This window comes from Pseudophryne corroboree, chromosome 6 (assembly GCF_028390025.1).
Source record: "Pseudophryne corroboree isolate aPseCor3 chromosome 6, aPseCor3.hap2, whole genome shotgun sequence".
Lineage (NCBI taxonomy): Eukaryota > Metazoa > Chordata > Amphibia > Anura > Myobatrachidae > Pseudophryne > Pseudophryne corroboree.
In genome coordinates, this window is record NC_086449.1 from 568078080 (window position 1) to 568103005 (window position 24926).

Here is a 24926-nt window from a genome sequence, read left to right on the forward strand (position 1 = left end):
CATGCTTCGGGCAAGGTACCTCCAGGTTACCGTTCTCAATCGTAGTCCACATGGATCGTAAAGTATGAAAAAGTTCAAAACAAGAAAAAAAAAAAGTGAAAAACTCAAGTCGGCCTTTTAACCAGTTGACCTAGAACATGTCGACCAATAGTGGTCGACCTAAGTCTTGTCGACCTAGAGACTGGATACCCTCAGATACAAATATGGAAAAAGGTATGAACATCAGTCATTCCTAGGAGATTTAAACATATTGCATTGTGGACAAAGAAGCTGCATCCTTAATTTAATGTTTCCTCATAATAAAATAACTAAAAAGGGTCCAAACAATTTGTACTTTGACCCACACTCTAACACTGTCCCCACCATATGCATCAATTATTAATTTCATTTTAAATGAATGCAGATAGGGGACATTTTGAAAACTGCATGGGAGGTAGTGCCCTGCCCCTGGTATCAAGGCTACAGTGTGGTAGTTATGTCGCTGGTATGGAGCACAATTTTGGAAATGGAATATGAGTTCAAAATGCCATTTTTTTTTTTTTAAGGAAAACAAGGAAATTACATTTTAACAGTCTTCCTACTGGACACAAAATAAGAATTTACTTACCGATAATTCTATTTCTCGTAGTCCGTAGTGGATGCTGGGAACTCCGTAAGGACCATGGGGAATAGCGGCTCCGCAGGAGACAGGGCACATCTAAAGAAAGCTTTAGGATCACCTGGTGTGCACTGGCTCCTCCCCCTATGACCCTCCTCCAAGCCTCAGTTAGGATACTGTGCCCGGACGAGCGTACACAATAAGGAAGGATTTTGAATCCCGGGTAAGACTCATACCAGCCACACCAATCACACTGTACAACTTGTGATCTGAACCCAGTTAACAGCATGATAATAGAGAAACCTCTATAAAAGATGGCTCACTACAACAATAACCCGAATTTTTTGGTAACAATAATTATGTACCAGTATTGCAGACAATCCACACTTGGGATGGGCGCCCAGCATCCACTACGGACTACGAGAAATAGAATTATCGGTAAGTAAATTCTTATTTTCTCTGACGTCCTAGTGGATGCTGGGAACTCCGTAAGGACCATGGGGATTATACCAAAGCTCCCAAACGGGCGGGAGAGTGCGGATGACTCTGCAGCACCGAATGAGAGAACTCCAGGTCCTCCTCAGCCAGGGTATCAAATTTGTAGAAGTTTACAAACGTATTTGCTCCTGACGAAGTAACTGCTCGGCAAAGTTGTAAAGCCGAGACCCCTCGGGCAGCTGCCCAAGATGAGCCCACCTTCCTTGTGGAGTGGGCATTTTAAGATTTTTGGCTGTGGCAGGCCTGCCACAGAACGTGCAAGCTGAATTGTACTACAAATCCAACGAGCAATCGTCTGCTTAGAAGCAGGAGCACCCAGTTTGTTGGGTGCATACAGGATAAACAGCGAGTCAGATTTTCTGACTCCAGCCGTCCTGGAAACATATATTTTCAGGGCCCTGACCACGTCAAGCAACTTGGAATCCTCCAAGTCTTTAGTAGCCGCAGGTACCACAATAGGTTGCTTCATGTGGAATGCAGAAACCACCTTAGGTAGAAATTGAGGACAAGTCCTCAATTCTGCCCTGTCAGAATGAAATATTAAATAAGGGCTTTTATATGATAAAGCCGCCAGTTCTGACACACGCCTGGCTGAAGCCAGGGCTAACATCATCGTCACCTTCCATGTGAGATATTTTAAGTCCACAGTGGTGAGTAGTTCAAACCAATGTGACTTTAGGAAACTCAACACAACATTGAGATCCCAAGGTGCCACTGGAGGCACAAAAGGAGGCTGTATATGCAGTACCCCTTTTACAAATGTCTGAACTTCAGGCACTGAAGCCAGTTCCTTTTGGAAGAAAATCGACAGGGCCGAAATTTGAACCTTAATGGGCCCTAATCTTAGGCCCATAGACAGTCCTGTTTGCAGGAAATGGAGGAAACGACCCAGTTGAAATTCCTCTGTAGGGGCCTTCTTGGCCTCCCACCACGCAACATATTTTCGCCAAATGCGGTGATAATGTTTTGCGGTTACGTCCTTCCTGGCCTTGACCAGGGTAGGGATGACTTCATCTGGAATGCCTTTTTCCTTCAGGATCCGGCGTTCAACCGCCAAGCCGTCAAACGCAGCCGCGGTAAGTCTTGGAACAGACAAGGCCCCTGCTGGAGCAGGTCCTTTCTTAGAGGTAGAGGCCACGGTTCGTCCGTGAGCATCTCTTGAAGTTCCGGATACCAAGTCCTTCTTGGCCAATCCGGAACCACGAGTATAGTTCTTACTCCTCTCCTTCTTATGATTCTCAGTACTTTTGGTATGAGAGGCAGAGGAGGGAACACATACACTGACTGGTACACCCACGGTGTTACCAGAGCGTCCACCGCTATTGCCTGAGGGTCCCCTGACCTGGCGCAATATCGGTCTAGTTTTTTGTTTAGACGGGACGCCATTATGTCCACCTTTGGTTTTTCCCAACGGTTTACAATCAGGTGGAAGACTTCTGGGTGAAGTCCCCACTCTCCCGGGTGAAGGTCGTGTCTGCTGAGGAAGTCTGCTTCCCAGTTGTCCACTCCCGGAATGAACACTGCTGACAGTGCTATCACATGATTTTCCGCCCAGCGAAGAATCCTTGCAGCTTCTGCCATTGCCCCCCTGCTTCCCGTGCCGCCCTGTCTGTTTACGTGGGCGACTGACGTGATGTTGTCCGATTGGATCAATACCGCCTGACCCTGAAGCAGGGGTTTCGCTTGACTTAGGGCATTGTAAATGGCCCTTAGTTCCAGAATGTTTATATGAAGAGATGTCTCCAGGCTTGACCATAAGCCCTGGAAATTCCTTCCCTGTGTGACTGCTCCCCAGCCTCGCAGGCTGGCATCCGTGGCCACCAGGACCCAGTCCCGAATGCCGAATCTGCGGCCCTCTAGAAGATGAGCACTCTGCAACCACCACAGGAGGGATACCCTTGTCCCCGGTGACAGGGTTATCCGCTGAAGCATCTGAAGATGCGACCCGGACCATTTGTCCAGTAGGTTCCACTGGAAAGTCTTGCGTGGAATCTGCCGAATGGGATTGCTTCGTAGGAAGCCACCATTTTTACCCAGAACCCTTGTGCATTGATGCACTGAGACTTGGTTCGGTTTTAGGAGGTTCCTGACTAGCTCGGATAACTCCCTGGCTTTCTCCTCCGGGAGAAACACCTTCTTTCTGGACTGTGTCCAGGATCATCCCTAGGAACAGAAGACAAGACGTCGGAACCAGCTGCGATTTTGGAATATTGAGAATCCAATCGTGCTGCCGCAACACTACCTGATATAGTGTTACACCGATCTCCAACTGTTCCCTGGATCTTACCCTTATCAGGGAATCGTCGAAGTAACGGATAACTAAAATTCCCTTCCTTCGAAGGAATATCATCATTACGGTCATTACTTCAGTAAAGACCCGGGGTGCCGTGGACCATCCCTACGGCAGCGTCCGAACTGATAGTGACAGTTCTGTACCATAACCTGAAATACCCTTGGTGAGAAGGGTAAATTTTGACCTGAAGGTAAGCATCCTTGATGTCCCGAGACATCATGTAGTCCCCTTCTTCCAGGTTTGCAATCACTGCTCTGAGTGACTCAATTTTGAATTTGAACCTCTGTATGCAAGTGTTCAAAGATTTTAGATTTTAAAATCGGTCTCCCCGAGCCGTCTGGCTTCGGTACCACAATAGTGTGGAATAATACCCCGTTCCCTGTTGCAGGAGGGGTACCTTGATTATCACCTGCTGGGAATACAGCTTGTGAATGGTTTCCAAACTTGCCTCCCTGTCAGCGGGAGACGTCGGTAAAACAGACCTTTGGAAACGGCGAGGGGGATACGTCTCGAATTTCAATTTGTACCCCTGAAATATTACCAGAAGGATCCAGGGGTCTACTTGCGAGTGAGCCCACTGCGCACTGAAATTCATTGAGAACGGGACCCCACCGTGCCTGAACTTGTAAAGCCCTAGCGTCATACTGAGGGCTTGGCAGAGGCGGAAAAGAGTTTCTGTTCCTTGGAACTGGCTGATCTCTGCAGCCATTTTCCTCTCCCTCTGTCACGAGCAGAAAAGAGGAACCCTTTTGTCCGCTTGCCAACCAGGCCTGCGCCTGATAATACGGCGTCTTATTTTGAGAGGCGACCTGGGGTACATCCCCTCTTTTAAGGCAATACTTCCAAATGCCGTTTGGAATCCGCATCACCTGACCACTTTACTGGTATAATTGGACAACGCACTTATACTTGATGCCAGTCGGCAAATATTCCGCTGTGCATCATGCATATATAGAAATGCATCTTTTAATTGCTCTATAGGCAATAATATACTGTCCTTATCTAGGATATCATATTTCCAGTCAGGGAATCCGACCACGCCAACCCAGCACTGCACATCCAGGCTGAGGCGATTGCTGGTCGCAGTATAACACCAGTATGTGTGTAAATACATTTTAGGATACCCTCCTGCTTTCTATCAGCAGGATCCTTAAGGGCGGCCATCTCCAGAGAGGGTAGAGCCCTTGTACAAGCGTGTGAGCGCCTTATCCCCCTAGGGGGTGTTTCCCAACGCACCCTAACCTCTGGCGGGAAAAGGTATACTGCCAATAACTTTTTAGAAATTATCAATTGTTATCGGGGGGAAACCCACGCATCATCACACACCTCATTTTATTTCTCAGATTCAGGAAAACTACAGGAAGTTTTTCCTCACCAAACATAATACCCCTTTTTTTGGTGGTATTTATATTATCAGAAGAGTGTAAACTTTTTCCATTGCCTCAATCATGCAATGTGTGGCCCTATTGGAAATCACGGTTGTCTCTTCACCGTCGACACAGGAGTCAGTATCCGTGTCGGCGTCTGTATCTGAGGTAACGGGCGCTTTAGAGCCCCTGTATGAGACGTCTGGACATGCACAAGCTGAGTAGCCGGCTGTCTCATGTCAACCACTGTCTTTTATACAAAGCTGACACTGTCACGCAATTTCAACAGTACATCCACTCAGGTGTCGACCCCCCAGGGGGTGACAACACTATTACAGACACTCTACTCCGTCTCCTCATCATTTTTCTCCTCATATATGTCGACACAAACGTACCGACACACAGCACACACACAGGGAATGCTCTGATAGAGGACAGGACCCCACTAGCCCTTTGGGGAGACAGAGGGAGAGTTTGCCAGCACACACCAGAGCGATATATATATACAGGGATAACCTTATATAAGTGTTTTTCCCTTTATAGCTGCTGTATTGTTTATACTGCGCCTAATTTGTGCCCCCCTCTCTTTTTTAACCCCTTTCTGTAGTGTAGTGACTGCAGGGGAGAGGCAGGGAGCTTCCCTCCAACTGAGCTGTGAGGGAAAATGGCGCCAGTGTGCTGAGGAGATAAGGACGCCGAGAAAGGGGCGGAGCCTATCATCCGTTTTCTTGTATGTTTTGGCAGGGGTTAAATGCATCCATATAGCCCAGGAGTTATATGTGATGCATTTATTTTAGCCATAAAAGGTTTTCTATCGATTTATTGCGTCTCAGGGTGCTGCCCCCCCAGCGCCCTGCACCCTCAGTGACCGGAGTGTGAAGTGTGCTGAGAGCAATGGCGCACAGCTGCGGTGCTGTGCGCCTACCTTTATCTGAAGACAGGAAAGTCTTCTGCCGCCGATTTTTCCGGACCTCTTCGCTCTTCTGGCTCTGTAAGGGGGCCGGCGGCGCGGCTCCGGTGACCCATCCAGGCTGAACCTGTGATCGTCCCTCTGGAGCTAATGTCCAGTAGCCTAAGAAGCCCAATCCACTCTGCACGCAGGTGAGTTCGCTTCTTCTCCCCTTAGTCCCTCGATGCAGTGAGCCTGTTGCCAGCAGGTCTCACTGAAAATAATAAACCTAAACTAAAACTTTCACAAAGAGCTCAGGAGAGCCCCTAGTGTGCACCCTTCTCGTCGGGCACAGAAAATCTAACTGAGGCTTGGAGGAGGGTCATAGGGGGAGGAGCCAGTGCACACCAGGTGATCCTAAAGCTTTCTTTAGATGTGCCCTGTCTCCTGCGGAGCCGCTATTCCCCATGGTCCTTACGGAGTTCCCAGCATCCACTAGGACGTCAGAGAAAAGACCATTCTATTACTGACATAACTTCTTACTCTACCTAAGCAAATTATTTGTACAGTTTTTAGAAGGAGGACCTGTAAGGGTTTGTTTTGTAATGTAAAAATAGAGAAATTGCTGTTTTTGGAAGGCAATGTTTGTGTTTTTTTGATGACTTATATAATTAAATACTTTTCAATAATATTGCCTCTGTTTTTCTGGGTGTGTTACAAATAGATGCAATGCTAAAGTGGCGATTAGATCCTTATCAGCATGGCCCTAATAGTTATGTCCTGCATGAGCCAAGTCAGCTATTGCACGCTGTTTAAGTACCTTGGGGTCATTTTTGTTCACGCATTTCTGGACACGTTGGCTGAGAGGTTTGGGAGAGGATCCATGATTCTGTTCTGGAGTCCTGCATTGAAAAGGAAAACAAAAAATAAATAAATAAATAAAATTATCTATATATTACTAATAACACAAGATATTCTGTATGGATTGCCGAGAACTGAAATGTGACTTTATACCCTTTCTAGACAGATTTCATATGCCAGACAACTTAGCCGTTCCATAACTACATAGCTAGAAAACCCCCACAGGCCTGTGCCCACAAGGACCACTATTACTTATCATCTGGTTAGGGTTCCACATAAAGGGGCTGATTGAGGTTGAAGCAAAGCAAAAAAAACAAAAACAAACAACCTTGCATCAGGAACAAATACATTTATTATTTTTGCATTCACATAAAAAAATACTGGCTGCTTTTGCATGTAGCCGGCAAATGTTGGGTAGCTTTATTTTTAGGCTCAGGACAGATATGTATATAGAGTCCAAAACAAACTCTGGGAAATACAGAGGTAAATATAAATATATAAAGCCTATATATAAAAGTGGCCAATTTAAGTCCTTCATTTTCATAAATTAAAATAAAACCTCATTCCTCATTGCACCAATAAGAAATGTTAAGGTGAACACAGAACCAAGTATTCTGTGAAATATAAGCATATCCATAAAGTAGAGGGCGGGATTACTGTTACATAAAAGGCTTTACCAGATTTCCCTGTCTATTTTGGACAGGATCGTTTATACATTTATATACTAATTACAGAGTAGGAAAATTAATTGGCAGGAGCACCTACTAATAATGACCGATACTAATACTGCAGAAGGAATGCAGCCTTTTTTCCCCCCTAAAAGCCAAAAGTATTTTGTATGCAGTGCCCCCCCCCCCCAACTATTAGGGAAGTGTGGCGGACAGGTACCGTGCGCGCGTAAAGGGGGCATGGCCCCCACCTGTGTCACTATTGGGGCATGGTCCAAGCCCTTTGACATCACTAATAGGGGCGTGCCCCAGTCGTGGAATTACTGATGGGGTATGCCCAGCACTTACGGAGGCGCTGTGCTTCCCCAATGCTCTCGCCCATTAATGTGAATAGATGCCATGCGCATGGCATCTATTCACGCGGCCACAGTGGAAATGTTGTTTTAGCAGGGTGCCGCTAAAGGGGCCGGGCGCATTTTGCCCTTTACTTAAAACTCTCCTAAAACAGCCTAGCATGAAGACTATGGGCCACACGTTATGGGATGCGATGTAGCAACAACAACAAAAAATGCTGATTTAGCGCTAAACTCAAACGTTTTGCCGACTCTCGCAAATGTAAGGGTGCGGGAATATGCAAACTTGCATGTTTCCAGCAATCCCAAAACTTGCATTCCAGATGTTTTGCCGTTGCACACATTTAACTTGGGCAATATAATAATAGGATGAGAGTTTATAACTCACACCTAAAAACCATTACCAAAAATTTCAAAAACAATACACCAGCTTCTGGCTGGCGAGCTAGACAGAAGCATGCACAGATCAGTGAGATCCATACATGCCTCTGTCTATAAAAGTTTACAAATAGTTAAAAAATAAAAAAAGTACAAAAATAAAGAGATGAGCAGTCCCCTCCCATTTAAGTTACCACTACTGATGTCACCAGCTGCCATCAACAAAAATCACAAAACTGTACATTGTGCCCAGAGCTTACCAAACGCCAATAAAACTGCAAATAGCTTGAATACTTTGACCCACATGCCGTAAGGCATTCTCCAGGTAATTGAATTCCTGGTAGTATTTCTCCAAAATGCTCTGGACACACCATTAGAGGCAGATGTACTAAGCCTTGGAGAGTGATAAAGTGTAGAGTGATATACAGTAGTACCAGCAAATTTGCTCCTGCCACTTTACAGGCTGTATGTACTACATACAGTATCAGTGATGCAATGCATCCCGCCACTTATCGGGAATACAGTGAATCCGGAAAGCATTCACAGTGCTTCACTTTTTCCACATTTTGTTATGTTACAGCCATATAATCCAAAATTGAATAAATTCATTTTTCCCCTCAAAATTGTACACAAAATACCCCATAATGACAACGTGAAAAAAGAGAGATTTTTGCAAATTTATTAAAAATAAAAAACTAAGAAATCACATCGCTCACATTCACAGCCTTTCCTCAATACTTTGTTGATGTACCTTTGGCAGCAGTGACAGCCTCAAGTCTTTTTGAATATGATGCCACAAGCTTGGCACTCCTATCTTTGGGCAGTTTCACCCATTCCTCTTTGCAGCACCTCTCAAGCTCCATAAGGTTGGATGGGAAGCATCAATGTACAGCCATTTTCAGATCTCTCCAGAGATGTTCAATCGGATTCAAGTCTGGGCTCCGGCTGGGCCACTCAAGGACATTTACAGAGTTGTCCTGCAGCCACTTATCTTGAAAGATGAACAGTCGCCCAAATCTGAGGTCAAGAGCGCTCTGAAGAGGGTTTTCATCCAGGATGTCTCTGTACATTGCTGCATTCAACTTTCCCTCAATCCTGACTAGTCTCCCAGTTCCTGCTGCTGAAAAACATCCCCATAGCATGATGCTGCCACCACCTTGCTTCACTGTAGGGATGGTATTGGCCTGGTGATGAGCGGTGCCTGGTTTGCTCCAAACATGAAGCCGGGCATTCACGCCAAAGAGTTCAATCTTTGCCTCATCAGACCAGAGAATTTTGCTTCTCATGGTCTGAGAGTCCTTCAGGTGCATTTTGGCAGACTCCAAGCGATCTGTCATGTGCTTTTTACCAAGGCGTGGCTTCAGTCTGGCCACTACCATACAGGCCTGATTGGTGGATTGCTGGAGATATGGTTGTCCTTCTGGAAGGTTCTCCTCTCTCCACAGAGGAAGGCTGTAGCTCTGACAGTGACCATCGGGTTCTTGGTCACCTCCCTGACTAGGGCCCTTCTCACAAGATCGCTCAGTTTAGATGGACGGCCAGCTCTAGGAAGAGTCCTGGTAGTTTTGAACTTCTTCCATTTACGGATGATGGAGGCCACTGTGCTCATTGGGACCTTCAAAACAGCAGATATTTTTCTGTACCCTTCTCCAGATTTGTGCATCGAGACAATCTGGTCTCAGAAGTCTACAGACAATTCCTTTGACTTCATGCTTAATTTGCACTGTTTAGTGTGGGAACTTATATAGACAGGGGTGTGCATTTCCTAATCATGTCCAATCAACTCAATTTACCACAGGTGGACTCCACTTAAGCTATCCAGATATAGGAAATGACCCCGCGATCATGTGACCGGAAACCGGCCTTTATATTTATTGTAATTATACAAAAAGGGTCTTGCACTAATAAAAACATGATGTATAAATGATATTACAGTCTCAGAGTCTGTCACTATACTTGGGAACTGGATAGAATTTTGTTTTATTCATTATTTAAATGTTTCTAATTTGACACACCTGTTTCATATGGGCTATTAGCACTGCTATATAAAGGGCACTCAGTCACTGCAACACATCACCTTGATAAAGCTGTGCTAAACAGCGAAACGCGTCGGTGGATTGGCTGGACTCTAATTCTTCATCCCATTACAACCGCCTAGAAGTCGGATATAGGAACTTTTTCCATCAGCGAATTGGACATCTGCACGTTTTGGACCTGAGCGACCAATCGGACCAAGTAGCATCTTGAACCAAGCCAGTAAGGTCATTCTAACTGCAGTTGGTAATAATACCATTCGCATATATTTGTTCCTGGACTGTGGCACTATTCCTGGGGATGAACTGGTTCATTTGAGTACCGGCCAACAATATATATCCCATACCAAGTATACGGGACTTCTTAAATTTCTTGCAGTGCTATATTATGCCCTAATTTTAATTAGATACACTTTTGTTTTAATCATCTGTTGCAACAGTATTAATTTATTTTTATCACTTTATTAAAATTGTTAGTAAATTCTTATCCAGTTTCCCAGCGCTTTTTCTTGTTTATTGTTGTTTTAGTTGTGGGGTCTAACTAACCCCGTTATATTAGCTGCTATAGGAAAAGCAACTCACTACGAGCGCCAAAAGGTAATTACTTAGTAATTCCATTTTTGCAACTTGGCTATACTAAACTTGGAAGCGTCATAATTGTTAGATGCGCACCAAACAAAGTAAGAATGCCAGACCCTATAGTAAATCCGAGCAGAAGCCGGTTTCCGGGCCCGCAACATAGTTTGAATGTCCGCCTCAGAAAACCCTCTAGCAGGATGCTTCAAGAGCCACGCCGTCAAAGACAGCCGGGACAGGTCCTGGTAGACACAGGGGCCCTGAACGAGGAGGTCTGGGCGTTGTGGAAGTAGAATTGGACGCTCTGACGATAGGCACTGCAGGTCTGAGAACCAGTGCCGTCTGGGCCACGCTGGTGCTATGTGAAACAGAATTCCTCTTTCTTGCTTGAACTTCCGAATTACCCTGGGCAGGAGTGACACCGGAGGGAACACGTACGGCAGCCGAAACCTCCACAGCACCGCCAGCGCATCCACGAATGCTGCTTGAGGATCCCTTGTCCTTGCTCCGAAGACCAGAACCTTGCGATTGTGTCGAGACGCCATCAGATCTACGTCTGGAAGGTCCCACTTTTCCACTAGGAGTTAAAACACTTCTGGATGGAGGCCCCACTCTCCGGCGTGTACGTCCTGACGACTGCGAAAGTCCGCTTCCCAATTCAGGACCCCCTGAATGAATATTGCCGATATGGCCGGTAGATGGCATTCCGCCCATTGTAGAATCCATGAGACTTCCTTCATTGCCAAACAGCTTCGAGTGCCGCCTTGATGATTTATGTAAGCCACTGTGGTGGCATTGTCCGACTGTACTTGAACAGGACAGTTCTGAATTAAATGCTGGGCCAGGTTCAATGCATTGAAGACCGCCCGCAATTCCAGAATGTTGATCGAGAGGAGAGATTCCTCCTTGGTCCACCGACCATGAAGGGAGTGTTGCTCCAGCACCACGCCCCAACCTCTTAGACTGGCATCCGTCGTCAACAGGACCCAGTCGGATATCCAGAAGGGACGGGCCCTGCACAATCGTTGGTCCTGGAGCCACCAGTGCAGTGACAGACGGACCTCCGGAGTCAATGAGATCATGTGAGACCTGATCCAGTGAGGCAGTCCGTCCCACTTGGCTAGAATCAGCCTCTAGAGGGGGCGAGAATGGAATTGAGCATACTCCACCATGTCGAATGCTGAGACCATGAGGCCCAGCACCTGCATCGCCGAATGTATCGACACTTGCGGACGAGAAAGGAAGCAACAGGACTTTCTCCTGAGACAAGAACAACCGCTGGTTGTGAGGGTACAATAGCGCTCCCAGGTGCACCATGCTCTGAGCAGGGACCAGGGAGGATTTCTTCCATTTGATGAGCCACCCGTGGGCTTGTAGAAACCGGACCGTCATATCCAGATGACGTAGGAGAAGTTCTGGGGAATTTGCCAGGATTAACAAGTCGTCCAGATACGGCAGGATCCTGACCCCTTGACGACGGAGTACCACCGTCATCACTGCCATAACTTTGGTGAAGACTCGCGGAGCCGTAGTTAAACCAAAAGGTAACGCCCGAAACTGGTAATTGAGGTTGCCAATCGCAAACCTCAGGTGTTGCTGATGTGACACTGCTATAGGAATATGCAGGTAAGCATCCTGTATGTTCAGGAAGACCATGTAATCCCCAGGTTCCAAGGGCAGAACTATAGAGCGAAGGGTTTCCACACGGAACTTGGAAACTTTCACAAACCTGTTCAATGCCTTGAGATTGAGAATGGTCCGAGAGGACCCATTCGGTTTCGGGACTAGAAACAGTGGAGAATAGTACCCCCGGCCCCTCTGAGCAAGAGGCGCCTGTACTACAACTCCTGTATCCAGGAGGGTCTGTACCACCGAATGTAGAGTGTCTGCCTTTGTCTGGTCCAACGGGACGTCTGTCAGGCAAAATCGATGAGGGGGGACAGTTTTTGAAGGCTATGGCATAACCTCGAGAGACGACTTCCCGTACCTAGGCATCTGAAGTGGTCTTCAACCATTCCTGGGTATACCCTAGAAGTCAGCCCCCCACCCTGGGATCCCCCAGAGGGAGGCCCGCCCCGTCATGCGGTAGGCTTATCAGTCTTGGAGGCTGGCTGACGGGCAGCCCAGGCTCTTTTGGGCTTTGGCTTACCAGGTTTGGAAGTGCGGGCCTGCTTGTTGTACGCCTGACCTTTTGCTTTACCTGAAGGACGAAAGGGGCAAAAGGAAGTACCTTTAGCCTTCAACACAGAAGGAGCGGTACTTGGCAGACAGGCAGTTTTGGCAGTAGCCAAGTCAGCCACTATCTTATTTAAGTCCTCCCCAAACAGAATATCTCCCTTGAAAAGGAGTACCTCCAGGGTTTTTCTAGAGTCCAGATACACAGACCAGGATCTCAACCACAATATCCGGCGAGCCAGGACTGATGTAGTAGAGGCCTTGGCTGCTAGAATACCGGCATCAGAAGCCGCCTCTTTAATATAGTGAGAAGCTGTGACAATATATGACAAGCATTGTCTAGCATGGTCAAAAGATATTTCAGCTTCCAACTCTAGGGCCCATGCTTCAATGGCCTCTGCAGCCCATGTTGCTGCAATAGTGGGCCTCTGTGCAGCACCCGTGATGGTGTAAATCGCTTTCAGATAACCCTCCACACGTTTATCCGTAGGCTCTTTTAGAGACGTGACGGTAGTGACAGGTAGAGCTGAGGAAACCACCATCCTAGCCACATGTGATTCTACTGGAAGAGGCGTTTCCCAATTTTTAGACAGCTCTGGCGCGAGGGGATAGCGAGTCAGCATCTTCTTTTGAGGCACAAACTTCTTTCCCGGGTTTCCTGACATATATCCACTAGGTGGTCAGAGTGAGGTAAAACTTGTTTAACCACCTTCTGACGCTTAAACCTGTCTGGTTTCTTAGGAGGGACTGATGGCTCGGGATCATCCGTAATCTGTAAAATCAACTTAATAGCCTCCAGAAGATCAGGAACATCCACATGTGAACTACCCTCCCCATCAGCAGTATCTGTGTCAGAATCTGTGGGGTCAGCGTAAGCGCCATCTTCATCAGACGGGGTGTCAGTGACAGCAGTGGATTGTAAGGAGATAAGAGCTCGCTTAGAGGACCCCTTGGTCTTAGGCGAGCGAGGGTCAGACATTTTAGTAGTCAAGGACTGGTTCAACTTCTTCAATTGAGCAGATAAATTATCTGCCCACGGCGGGTTAGCTGCGGGGACCACATACGGTTGCACCGGCATAGGGGGTCCCATAGGGGTTGTTAGTTTAGTAACTAGCGTATGTAGAAGCGTGGAGAAAGTAGCCCACAGTGGGTCATTATGTACCCCCGTTGCCACAGTCCCACTGGGCGGCAAGGAGCCCCCAGAAGCAGAGCCCACAGCTGCTATAGTCTCCTCATAGGGATCTGTGGCTTCAGCAACATCAGCAGTGTGTTCAGCCCCAGAACCGTTACCTTCAGAAGCAGACATGATAACTTGCAGTATCAGGTAACACAGTACAAATGTCAGCAGCACAATACCTCTTGCCCAAACCCCTGCGTAGTGTAGTCAGCACAAGCAGAGATACAGGAGAGATATGGTGACTAAAATCACAGAGAAAAATACGTATTAAAGTATATCTTGTGAAAATCCTATATAAAATTATAAAACCTGACGCACCAAGCCCCCTCAGGTTATAGAATATAGGGATAGCACGTTGAGTGAGAGACACGAAATGGAAACCACTCAGCAAGCTAATGCACACACATATAGTCACAGTTATACAATGCAGAGGTTATTACTAACAATACTGCACTGGACCAGTATATATAATATATATATATATATATATATATATATATATATATATATATATATATATATAGCGCTATGTAGTCAATAGATATAACACTGCACAGTTAACTGGATGTATTTCACAGGGTACTTGTACCAGAGAACCCTGACTAAGGGGGTAATTCCAAGTTGATCGCAGCAGGATTTTTTTTTTAGCAATTGGCCAAAACCATGTTCACTGCAGGGGAGGCAGATATAACATGTGCAGAAAGAGTTAGATTTGGGTGGGTTATTTTGTTTCTGTGCAGGGTAAATACTGGCTGCTTTATTTTTACACTGCAAATTAGATTGCAGATTGAACACACCACACCCAAATCTAACTCTCTCTGCACATGTTATATCTGCCTCCCCTGCAGTGCACATGGTTTTGCCCAATTGCTAACAAAAATCCTGCTGCGATCAACTTGGAATTACCCCCTAAATGCACTCTTTCTTAACTAACACTGTCTAATTGACATGTAGAATACTTAAGTGCCATGTAAAGTCACAGCGCTGACAACCAGGTGGCTTTACAAAGGAGGATTTGCCCAAGCAGTCCCAGGAACAGTGTAGCTGAGAGAAATGGCACCCAAACACTGACAGGGAGTGAGGGAGAGACAGATATGCATCTCCAGGGCGGGAACATTTGCTGGAAATGGCGCCCTGGGGCTGGGGGAGGGGCTCCAAGTCTAAGCCTTATCCCCTCTGCTGGCAAAACCACAAGGTACTGCGGGCTACACACAAAAAGGTTTTAAGAGAAAACCTGACCTGCACCCATTCCCTGGTGATCCAGTGGGATCGCCTGTACTGCCACAGTGTCCACCGCCAGCGCGCGCGGACCGCCTCCCACCAACCGCGCCGGATCGCGATAAAGTACGGGTCCCGTGATCAGGACCCACTCACCACCTCCCGAAGCGCGGCCACGCGATCCCGGAGAGCCCCCGTCGTGTGATGCCTGACCAGAAGAAAACCGGAGCCTCCTGCTGTAGGTACCCGGCAACCAGGGCGCGGGAGTGTACAGCGCCGCTCGGGAGAGATGGAGCTGCAGCAGTGAATGTCACTAGACATGTACACACTGCTGCAGCCCTTGAAGTCTTCACTTTTCTTCTCAAAAAAGCTCTTCTTAGGGCTGCCCAGAGCAGCCCCTGTTATGTGCCTGCTATCTGCGGCACCAACTACAAAACTGAGCTCCTGTGCAGGAAGGCGGGGTTATAGAGGAGGCGGCGCTATGCATCTTGGGAACAGTCAAAGCTTTTGAGCCTGTTGGTGCCTCGGATCAAGATCCTACTCTACACCCCTATGTCTATCCTTGTAGAGCCCAGTGTACCCCGCAGCAGAAACAATATTCTTTTTTTTGTCACAAAAGGACATCAGCCCCCCATCCGCCGCCCTTGGATTGGGGGGGGGGGGGGGGCAGCCTCGGGCTTCACCCCTGGCCCTTGGGTGGCTGGAGGGGGGGACCCCTTGATTTAAGGGGTCCCCACTCCTCCAGGGTACCCCAGCCAGGGGTGACTAGTTGGGGATTTAGTGCCACGGCCGCAGGGACCTATATAAAAAAGTGTCCCCCGTCTGTGGCATTATCTCTTTGACTAGTGGAAAAAATACGGAGGACGCCTACGTCTTTTGTCGCCCGTATTTTTTGCACCAGGACCAGGCACAGAGCCCGGTGCTGGTTGTTTAAATATGGGGGAACCACAGTCAATTTCCCCCCCGTATTTTTACAACCAGGACCGGCTCAAAGAGCCCGAGGCTGGTTATGCTTAGGAGGGGGGACCCCACACATTTTTTTTTTCCAGGATTTATTGAACACTTTTGTGATGTCCATGAAATCGAATCCAGGCCACCCACTATTCATCAATTGTTCCGTTTTTCGGCAAGGGGACTGTCGAATCCGTTATTTATCGAATATGTCGAATTCGGGTCCCGGCTGGAGGGTTTCGCCTGTCGAATCCAAAAATGGTCGAATTCATGCCGGAATTCGACCGCAATTGTATATACCCCAATGTCTTTTGTTTGGGCATTGGGGTTTATTATTATACCCCAAGAAAGATGCATATAACGGTTGCACTTAACTAGCTTCTACATAAAAGTTATCCATAGTGGCTGTTGTCACAAAACCAAAATGCATAAAATCACACATACATACTTAAAGAGAGATAAAAGGGAAATTGCTCCAAAGATGGCATTTTCTTCATCAGCACATAACAGCTCAGCTTTGTTTTTGCTGGGAGGACTAGCGGCTTCTTCATCCAAGAGTATTAGCAATGTTTTTATGGTTTCTCTACCACATAAAGCTGTGCCTCGGTTTATTGCATGAATTCTAGGCTGTAAATAGACAGAACATATTCTCATCACAGATTACAGAGAATGGCAATACGAATCAAAGAGGAAGAGAATCAGCCTTAACGTTTCTACTTAAACATATACAGGGTTTATTTGTTACAGACTATACTTCGCACCCTTTTTGACATACATAGGATATGCTGGCTGTTGGGATTACCGGCTGTCAGCATCCTGACAGCGAGCCCAGCAAGTCCCCTCGCGGGCTCGTCACGCATCGAGCCCAGTGGCGAGCTCCGCTCGCTACAGGTTCTAATCCCGCTCGGGTGGTGCCGTGGACCCACAACCCGAGAGGGAAATCGGAGCTGCTGAAGGAATTCCGACCGGCGGCATTTAGTCACCTGTCAAGATTCCGATGTTGGGATCCTGAATATATTAACCGCACCTACAGTATACTATAATATAAACACGATTTAATACAACTCTACATTCATCCAATAATCCTCCTCAGGGGTCGAACAACTATTTCCCAAAAAGAGTTTGCTTTACACTAGTGATGAGCGGGTTCGGTTTCTCGGAAACCGAACCCCCCCGAACTTCACCCTTTTTACACGGGTCCGAGCCATACTCGGATTCTCCCGTATGGCTCGGTTAACCCGAGCGCGCCCGAACGTCATCATCCCGCTGTCGGATTCTCGCGAGATTCGGATTCTATATAAGCAGCCGCGCGTCGCTGCCATTTTCACTCGTGCATTGGAAATGTTAGGGAGAGGACGTGGCTGGCGTCCTCTCCGTTATTGTTGAACTTGATTGTGCATTATTGCTTAATTGTGGGGAGGGCTGGGGAGCAGCTGTATAATATAGGAGGAGTACAGTGCAAAGTTTTGCTGATTAGTGACCACCAGTTATCCGTTCTCTGCCTGAAAAAAACGCTCCATATCTGTGCTCAGTGTGCTGCATATATCTGTGCTCACACTGCTTAATTGTGGGGACTGTGGAGCAGCTGTATTATATAGCAGGAGTACAGTGCAGAGTTTTGCTGACAGTGACCACCAGTATACGTTGTCTGCTTGAAAAACACTCCATATCTGTGCTCAGTGTGTTGCTTTATTGTGGGGACTGGGGACCACCAGTATAATATTATATAGGAGAAGTACAGTGCAGAGTTTTGCTGACCAGTGACCACCAGTATATAATATATAGCATTACGGTACAGTAGGCCACTGCTGTACCTACCTCTGTGTCGTCATTAAGTATACTATCCATCTAGATTCTATACCTGTGGTGCATTTCAGTTGTGCAGTTTGCTGACAGAGTGACCACCAGTATATATAGCAGTACGGTACGGTAGGCCTCTGCTGTACCTACCTCTGTGTCGTCATTAAGTATACTATCCATCTACATTCTATACCTGTGGTGCATTTTAGTTTTGCAGTTTGCTGACACAGTGACCACCAGTATACTATATATAGCAGTACGGTAGGCCACTGCTGTACCTACCTCTGTGTCGTCATTAAGTATACTATCCATCTACATTCTATACCTGTGGTGCATTTTAGTTTTGCAGTTTGCTGACACAGTGACCACCAGTATACTATATATAGCAGTACGGTACGGAAGGCCACTGCTCTACCTACCTCTGTGTCGTCAAGTATACTATCCATCCATACCTGTGGTGCATTTCAGTTGTGCGCAGTATATATAGTAGTAGGCCATTGCTATTGATACTGGCATATAATTCCACACATTAAAAAATGGAGAACAAAAATGTGGAGGTTAAAATAGGAAAGTGGGATTGTATCTGCACACACACAATTGTATTATATCAGATTTGGAACTATATACAGCTCCAAAATAACCCCTATTGCATTCAAGTATTCACAATTATTTGTGGGGGTGCTATCGACTACAGCTAAGGTTAGTCAGCAAAAAGAAAAAGAGAAAAAGACTGTATTTGTCGATGCACAGGAAGAAGGGTGACCTGATTATCACAATCTTCTGGAGAATTATTAAAATTTAACTTTTATTAGTGTCAAATTAAAATAGTGTGATGATAACTGACACACAAACTACGAGTATAGACGAAACATAAAGGTTAAAATCAAGACGTATACAACATATACCACAAGTGCAATGAAATAATAAGTGTGATTAAAGATTAAAATATGTGTCCGCGTGTCTGTTCTTATATCCAATTATATAATATTGCTCACAATATTTACTCAGTCTGATAATAGTTGTCAGCAATTGGTCTTCATATGTTCACATGACCATTTGTCAGTATTTATAATATCTGGAGTATCCCACTCCTATGTGTATAATTGTAGCTGACAATATGATTCCAATGGTGTCTATAATATTCACACTGTGTATATCTTATATTCTAGGCTTGGTGGTCTGTCTTATTCCCCACTTCAATATAGTGTTTTAATCACACTTAAATGGATCACACTCAGTCTGTACACTTATATATACTAATATGCAACTTTGTCAAGATGGAGTATCATTCATTACATATATATAGTTTGTTCAGTAGTGGATGCATCTTTCCTGAGCCTTCTAAAGAGCATTCATTGGGAATACAGATTGGGTTTTTCTGCCTAAAAATTAACACATTCAATATCCTGGTTGGTACTTATGTGTAGATTATTGTTGTAAACAGTATAAATAGGTTACAGTGTACCAATATCTCTATGTGGTTGTATTACGTGCGCTCTTGATTTTAATGAGACTCTCTGTAGTCATGTAAGATAATTAGATCAGGAGACATGCCATTCCTATAGTGAGAGTGAGTACTTTCCTCACACTTCAATATAGGTATTATAAATGTGCAGCAGTATACTGTGTTGCAGTACCCCTCTTAAAGGTGACACCTCCTATATTGACAGACTAAATGTATCTGAATTAGATAGGGATAGTTATGTCCCCCGTCAATTATAGAGGGCCAGCTGGTTATTAATAATAAATTAGGTAATGGTGGTTTATATTCCTACCACTCAAGGTGTATATATGTTGAATTAGCTAAGCTAATTGGTAATCAAAAAGTACGGGTTCTGAGATGTTTATTATAGTATCAATATACCTGCTGCATAAGTTAATACTGCAGCACTTTATCCATTGGCATTCATTGAGTTGTATCATAAGTGTTTCCACATGCCTATTGAATTATAAATGACCACACACTTATAATTAGAACCTTGCTAGCTTAATTGCTACCTCTGGAGACAAAGATGTACTTTATTATCTGTGCTGATAATTCTCAAACAGCATAGATTATAGGGTATGTTTCTTATAGTATTTATGTATCTGCCGGGTTCTGAGGTGTTTATTATAGTATCAATATACCTGCTGCTTAAGTTAATACTGCAGCACTTTATCCATTGGCATTCATTGAGTTGTATCATAAGTGTTTCCACATGCCTTTTAAATTATAAATGACCACACACTTATAATTAGAACCTTGCTAGCTTAATTGCTACCTCTGGAGACAAAGATGTGCTTTATTATCTGTGCTGATAATTCTCAAACAGCATAGATTATAGGGTATGTTTCTTATAGTATTTCTGTATCTGCTGCACAGATTGAAACTGTAACGTTTATTCTATTGGCATTAGTTAAATTGTATCATGCATATCTCCTCCTGACTAACAGGTGGCTTGGAGAATCAACTGTGAAACATTGTTGCGTTTCTATCTGTATAAGCCACAACACTGTCAATTACTGCTTTCTCACTGACATAGTTAGACTGACTGTGTCTGCTAGCCTAACACAATTTATCCGTCTACCTGCTATTTAGTGCTGTGGATACCATCGGAATCTAACTAATCACATAATCAGAACTAGTTATACATTAAATTGGTTTATGAGCAAGGACATAGACTGACACGCGGACACACGCTGCCCACACGCGTGTTCCGCCGTTACTCTAACAGCTTCGTCAGGGCTGAACCAGAGTGCCTCTCCTGACATGATATTTAAGCTGTTGCCGTCCGCCAATCAGTGTAGTATGACTGGTCACGTGTAGTGGCTGGCCAATCATTGTGCCCCATTTGCGGTCACATGCTCCATGTGACCAATCACGGTACACTTTGGTCTCCATGGTGACGGCTGATAGCCGCATCGCGTTCCCGGACATTAATGATTATTCGTGCCCCTTCCTCTGTATAATAATAATTCAGTTACATCTCAAGATGCTGTCAGAAACAAATCATTAATAAGATCAAAGTCCAAATTCTTTCCAGATACTAGTCTTTGTCCCCAAGTAGAAGTGTTCCATAAATTAGTCTCCAAGGACTTGGATGTATTATTCAGTCATCATAAATGTCATGACGACAACCTAAGTCCTTCAGAGCGATCTGCCCTAGACGAAATATCTAAATGGCAAGATATTATAATCAAACCCTCTGACAAGGGGGGGAACGTAGTCTTGTGGCCTAGGGACATGTACTTGGATGAGTTGAATAGACAACTGAACGATGCTAATTGTTATAAACGACTCAGCTTTAACCCTACAATCAAATTTTTGGGTCAATACAATAGCATGATTCAGAGTGCCTTTGACAATGGAGTCATTAATAAAAAGGACTTGGATTTTCTGACAGTGACCAAACCCAAAACTCCCACTATGTACCTATTACCTAAGGTACACAAAGATGAAAAGAAACCACCCGGCAGACCCATCCTATCAGGAGTTGGTAGCCTAACCGAAAAAGCGAGTACCTTCGCAGATTACCATCTCCGCAAACATGTTATTGCATTACCTTCTTATATCCGTGACACAATGGACGTTTTAAATCGACTAAATAATCTCAGTGTCAATCCAGGAGTGTGGCTTGCCACATGCGAATAAACGTTACAGTTTCAATCTGTGCAGCAGATACAGAAATACTATAAGAAACATACCCTATAATCTATGCTGTTTGAGAATTATCAGCACAGATAATAAAGCACATCTTTGTCTCCAGAGGTAGCAATTAAGCTAGCAAGGTTCTAATTATAAGTGTGTGGTCATTTATAATTTAAAAAGGCATGTGGAAACACTTATGATACAACTCAATGAATGCCAATGGATAAAGTGCTGCAGTATTAACTTAAGCAGCAGGTATATTGATACTATAATAAACACCTCAGAACCCGGCAGATACATAAATACTATAAGAAACATACCCTATAATCTATGCTGTTTGAGAATTATCAGCACAGATAATAAAGTACATCTTTGTCTCCAGTGGTAGCAATTAAGCTAGCAAGGTTCTAATTATAAGTGTGTGGTCATTTATAATTCAATAGGCATGTGGAAACACTTATGATACAACTCAATGAATGCCAATGGATAAAGTGCTGCAGTATTAACTTATGCAGCAGGTATATTGATACTATAATAAACATCTCAGAACCCGTACTTTTTGATTACCAATTAGCTTAGCTAATTCAACATATATACACCTTGAGTGGTAGGAATATAAACCACCATTACCTAATTTATTATTAATAACCAGCTGGCCCTCTATAATTGACGGGGGACATAACTATCCCTATCTAATTCAGATACATTTAGTCTGTCAATATAGGAGGTGTCACCTTTAAGAGGGGTACTGCAACACAGTATACTGCTGCACATTTATAATACCTATATTGAAGTGTGAGGAAAGTACTCACTCTCACTATAGGAATGGCATGTCTCCTGATCTAATTATCTTACATGACTACAGAGAGTCTCATTAAAATCAAGAGCGCACGTAATACAACCACATAGAGATATTGGTACACTGTAACCTATTTATACTGTTTACAACAATAATCTACACATAAGTACCAACCAGGATATTGAATGTGTTAATTTTTAGGCAGAAAAACCCAATCTGTATTCCCAATGAATGCTCTTTAGAAGGCTCAGGAAAGATGCATCCACTACTGAACAAACTATATATATGTAATGAATGATACTCCATCTTGACAAAGTTGCATATTAGTATATATAAGTGTACAGACTGAGTGTGATCCATTTAAGTGTGATTAAAACACTATATTGAAGTGGGGAATAAGACAGATCACCAAGCCTAGAATATAAGATATACACAGTGTGAATATTATAGACACCATTGGAATCATATTGTCAGCTACAATTATACACATAGGAGTGGGATACTCCAGATATTATAAATACTGACAAATGGTCATGTGAACATATGAAGACCAATTGCTGACAACTATTATCAGACTGAGTAAATATTGTGAGCAATATTATATAATTGGATATAAGAACAGACACGCGGACACATATTTTAATCTTTAATCACACTTATTATTTCATTGCACTTGTGGTATATGTTGTATACGTCTTGATTTTAACCTTTATGTTTCGTCTATACTCGTAGTTTGTGTGTCAGTTATCATCACACTATTTTAATTTGACACTAATAAAAGTTAAATTTTAATAATTCTCCAGAAGATTGTGATAATCAGGTCACCCTTCTTCCTGTGCATCGACAAATACAGTCCTTTTCTCTTTTTCTTTTTGGAGGTTAAAATAGGGAAAGATCAAGATCCACTTCCACCTCGTGCTGAAGCTGCTGCCACTAGTCATGGCCGAGACGATGAAATGCCATCAACGTCGTCTGCCAAGGCCGATGCCCAATGTCATAGTGGAGAGCATGTAAAATCCAAAAAACAAAAGTTCAGTAAAATGACCCAAAAATCAAAATTGAAAGCATCTGATGAGAAGCGTAAACTTGCCAATATGCCATTTACGACACGGAGTGCCAAGGAACGGCTGAGGCCCTGGCCTATGTTCATGGCTAGTGGTTCAGATTCACATGAGGATGGAAGCACTCATCCTCTCTCGCTAGAAAAATGAAAAGACTTAACCTGGCAAAAGCACATCAAAGAACTGTGCGTTCTTCTAAATCACAAATCCCCAAGGAGAGTCCAATTGTGTCGGTTGCGATGCCTGACCTTCCCAACACTGGACAGGAAGAGCTTGCGCCTTCCACCATTTGCACGCCCCCTGCAAGTGCTGGAAGGAGCACCCGCAGTCCAGTTCCTGATAGTCAAATTGAAGATGTCACTGTTGAAGTACACCAGGATGAGGATATGGGTGTTGCTGGCGCTGGGGAGGAAATTGACAAGGAGGATTCTGATGGTGAGGTGGTTTGTTTAAGTCAGGCACCCGGGGAGACACCTGTTGTCCGTGGGACGAATATGGCCATTGACATGCCTGGTCAAAATACAAAAAAAAAAAAAATCAGCTCTTCGGTGTGGAATTATTTCAACACAAATGCGGACAACAGGTGTCAAGCCGTGTGTTGCCTTTGTCAAGCTGTAATAAGTGGGGGTAAGGACGTTAACCACCTCGGAACATCCTCCCTTATACGTCACCTGCAGCGCATTCATCATAAGTCAGTGACAAGTTCAAAAACTTTGGGTGACAGCGGAAGCAGTCCACTGACCACTAAATCCCTTCCTCTTGTAACCAAGCTCCTGCAAACCACACCACCAACTCCCTCAGTGTCAATTTCCTCCTTACCCAGAAAAGCCAATAGTCCTGCAGGCCATGTCACTGGCAAGTCTGACGAGTCCTCTCCTGCCTGGGATTTCTCCGATGCATCCTTGAGTGTAACGCCTACTGCTGCTGGCGCTGCTGTTGTAGCTGCTGGGAGTCGATCGTCATCCCAGAGGGGAAGTCGGAAGACCACTTGTACTACTTCCAGTAAGCAATTGACTGTCCAACAGTCCTTTGCGAGGAGGATGAAATATCACAGCAGTCATCCTGCTGCAAAGCAGATAACTCAGGCCTTGGCGGTGAGAAACGTGGTTCCGGTATCCACCGTTAATTCAGAGGCAACTATCGACTTGATTGAGGTACTGTGTCCCCGGTACCAAATACCATCTAGGTTCCATTTCTCTAGGCAGGCGATACCGAAAATGTACACAGACCTCAGAAAAAGAGTCACCAGTGTCCTAAAAAATGCAGTTGTACCCAATGTCCACTTAACCACGGACCTGTGGACAAGTGGAGGAGGGCAGACTCAGGACTATATGACTGTGACAGCCCACTGGGTAGATGTATTGCCTCCCGCAGCAAGAACAGCAGCGGCGGCACCAGTAGCAGCATCTCGCAAACGCCAACTCGTTCCTAGGAAGGCTACGCTTTGTATCACCGCTTTCCAGAAGAGGCACACAGCTGACAACCTCTTACGGAAACTGAGGAAGATCATCGCAGAATGGCTTACCCCAATTGGACTCTCCTGGGGATTCTTGACATCGGACAACGCCAGCAATTTTGTGCGTGCATTACATCTGGGCAAATT

At 44.9% G+C, this 24926-nt stretch overlaps 1 protein-coding gene across 4 annotated transcripts in view; it reads right to left on the reverse strand.

Moving 5' to 3' along the window:
* Positions 1-24926, reverse strand: part of PARPBP (PARP1 binding protein) — a 139025-nt gene that overhangs the window by 2531 nt on the left and 111568 nt on the right. For 3 of the 4 annotated variants that reach the window (XM_063927798.1, XM_063927799.1, XM_063927800.1), the window contains exons 8-9: positions 16484-16662; positions 6466-6547 (exon numbers count right to left, since the gene is read on the reverse strand). In XM_063927798.1, coding sequence (XP_063783868.1) covers positions 6466-6547; positions 16484-16662 — 261 coding nt within the window. The remainder of the gene's footprint in view (positions 1-6465; positions 6548-16483; positions 16663-24926) is intronic. The other variant, XM_063927801.1, reaches the window with a different exon arrangement.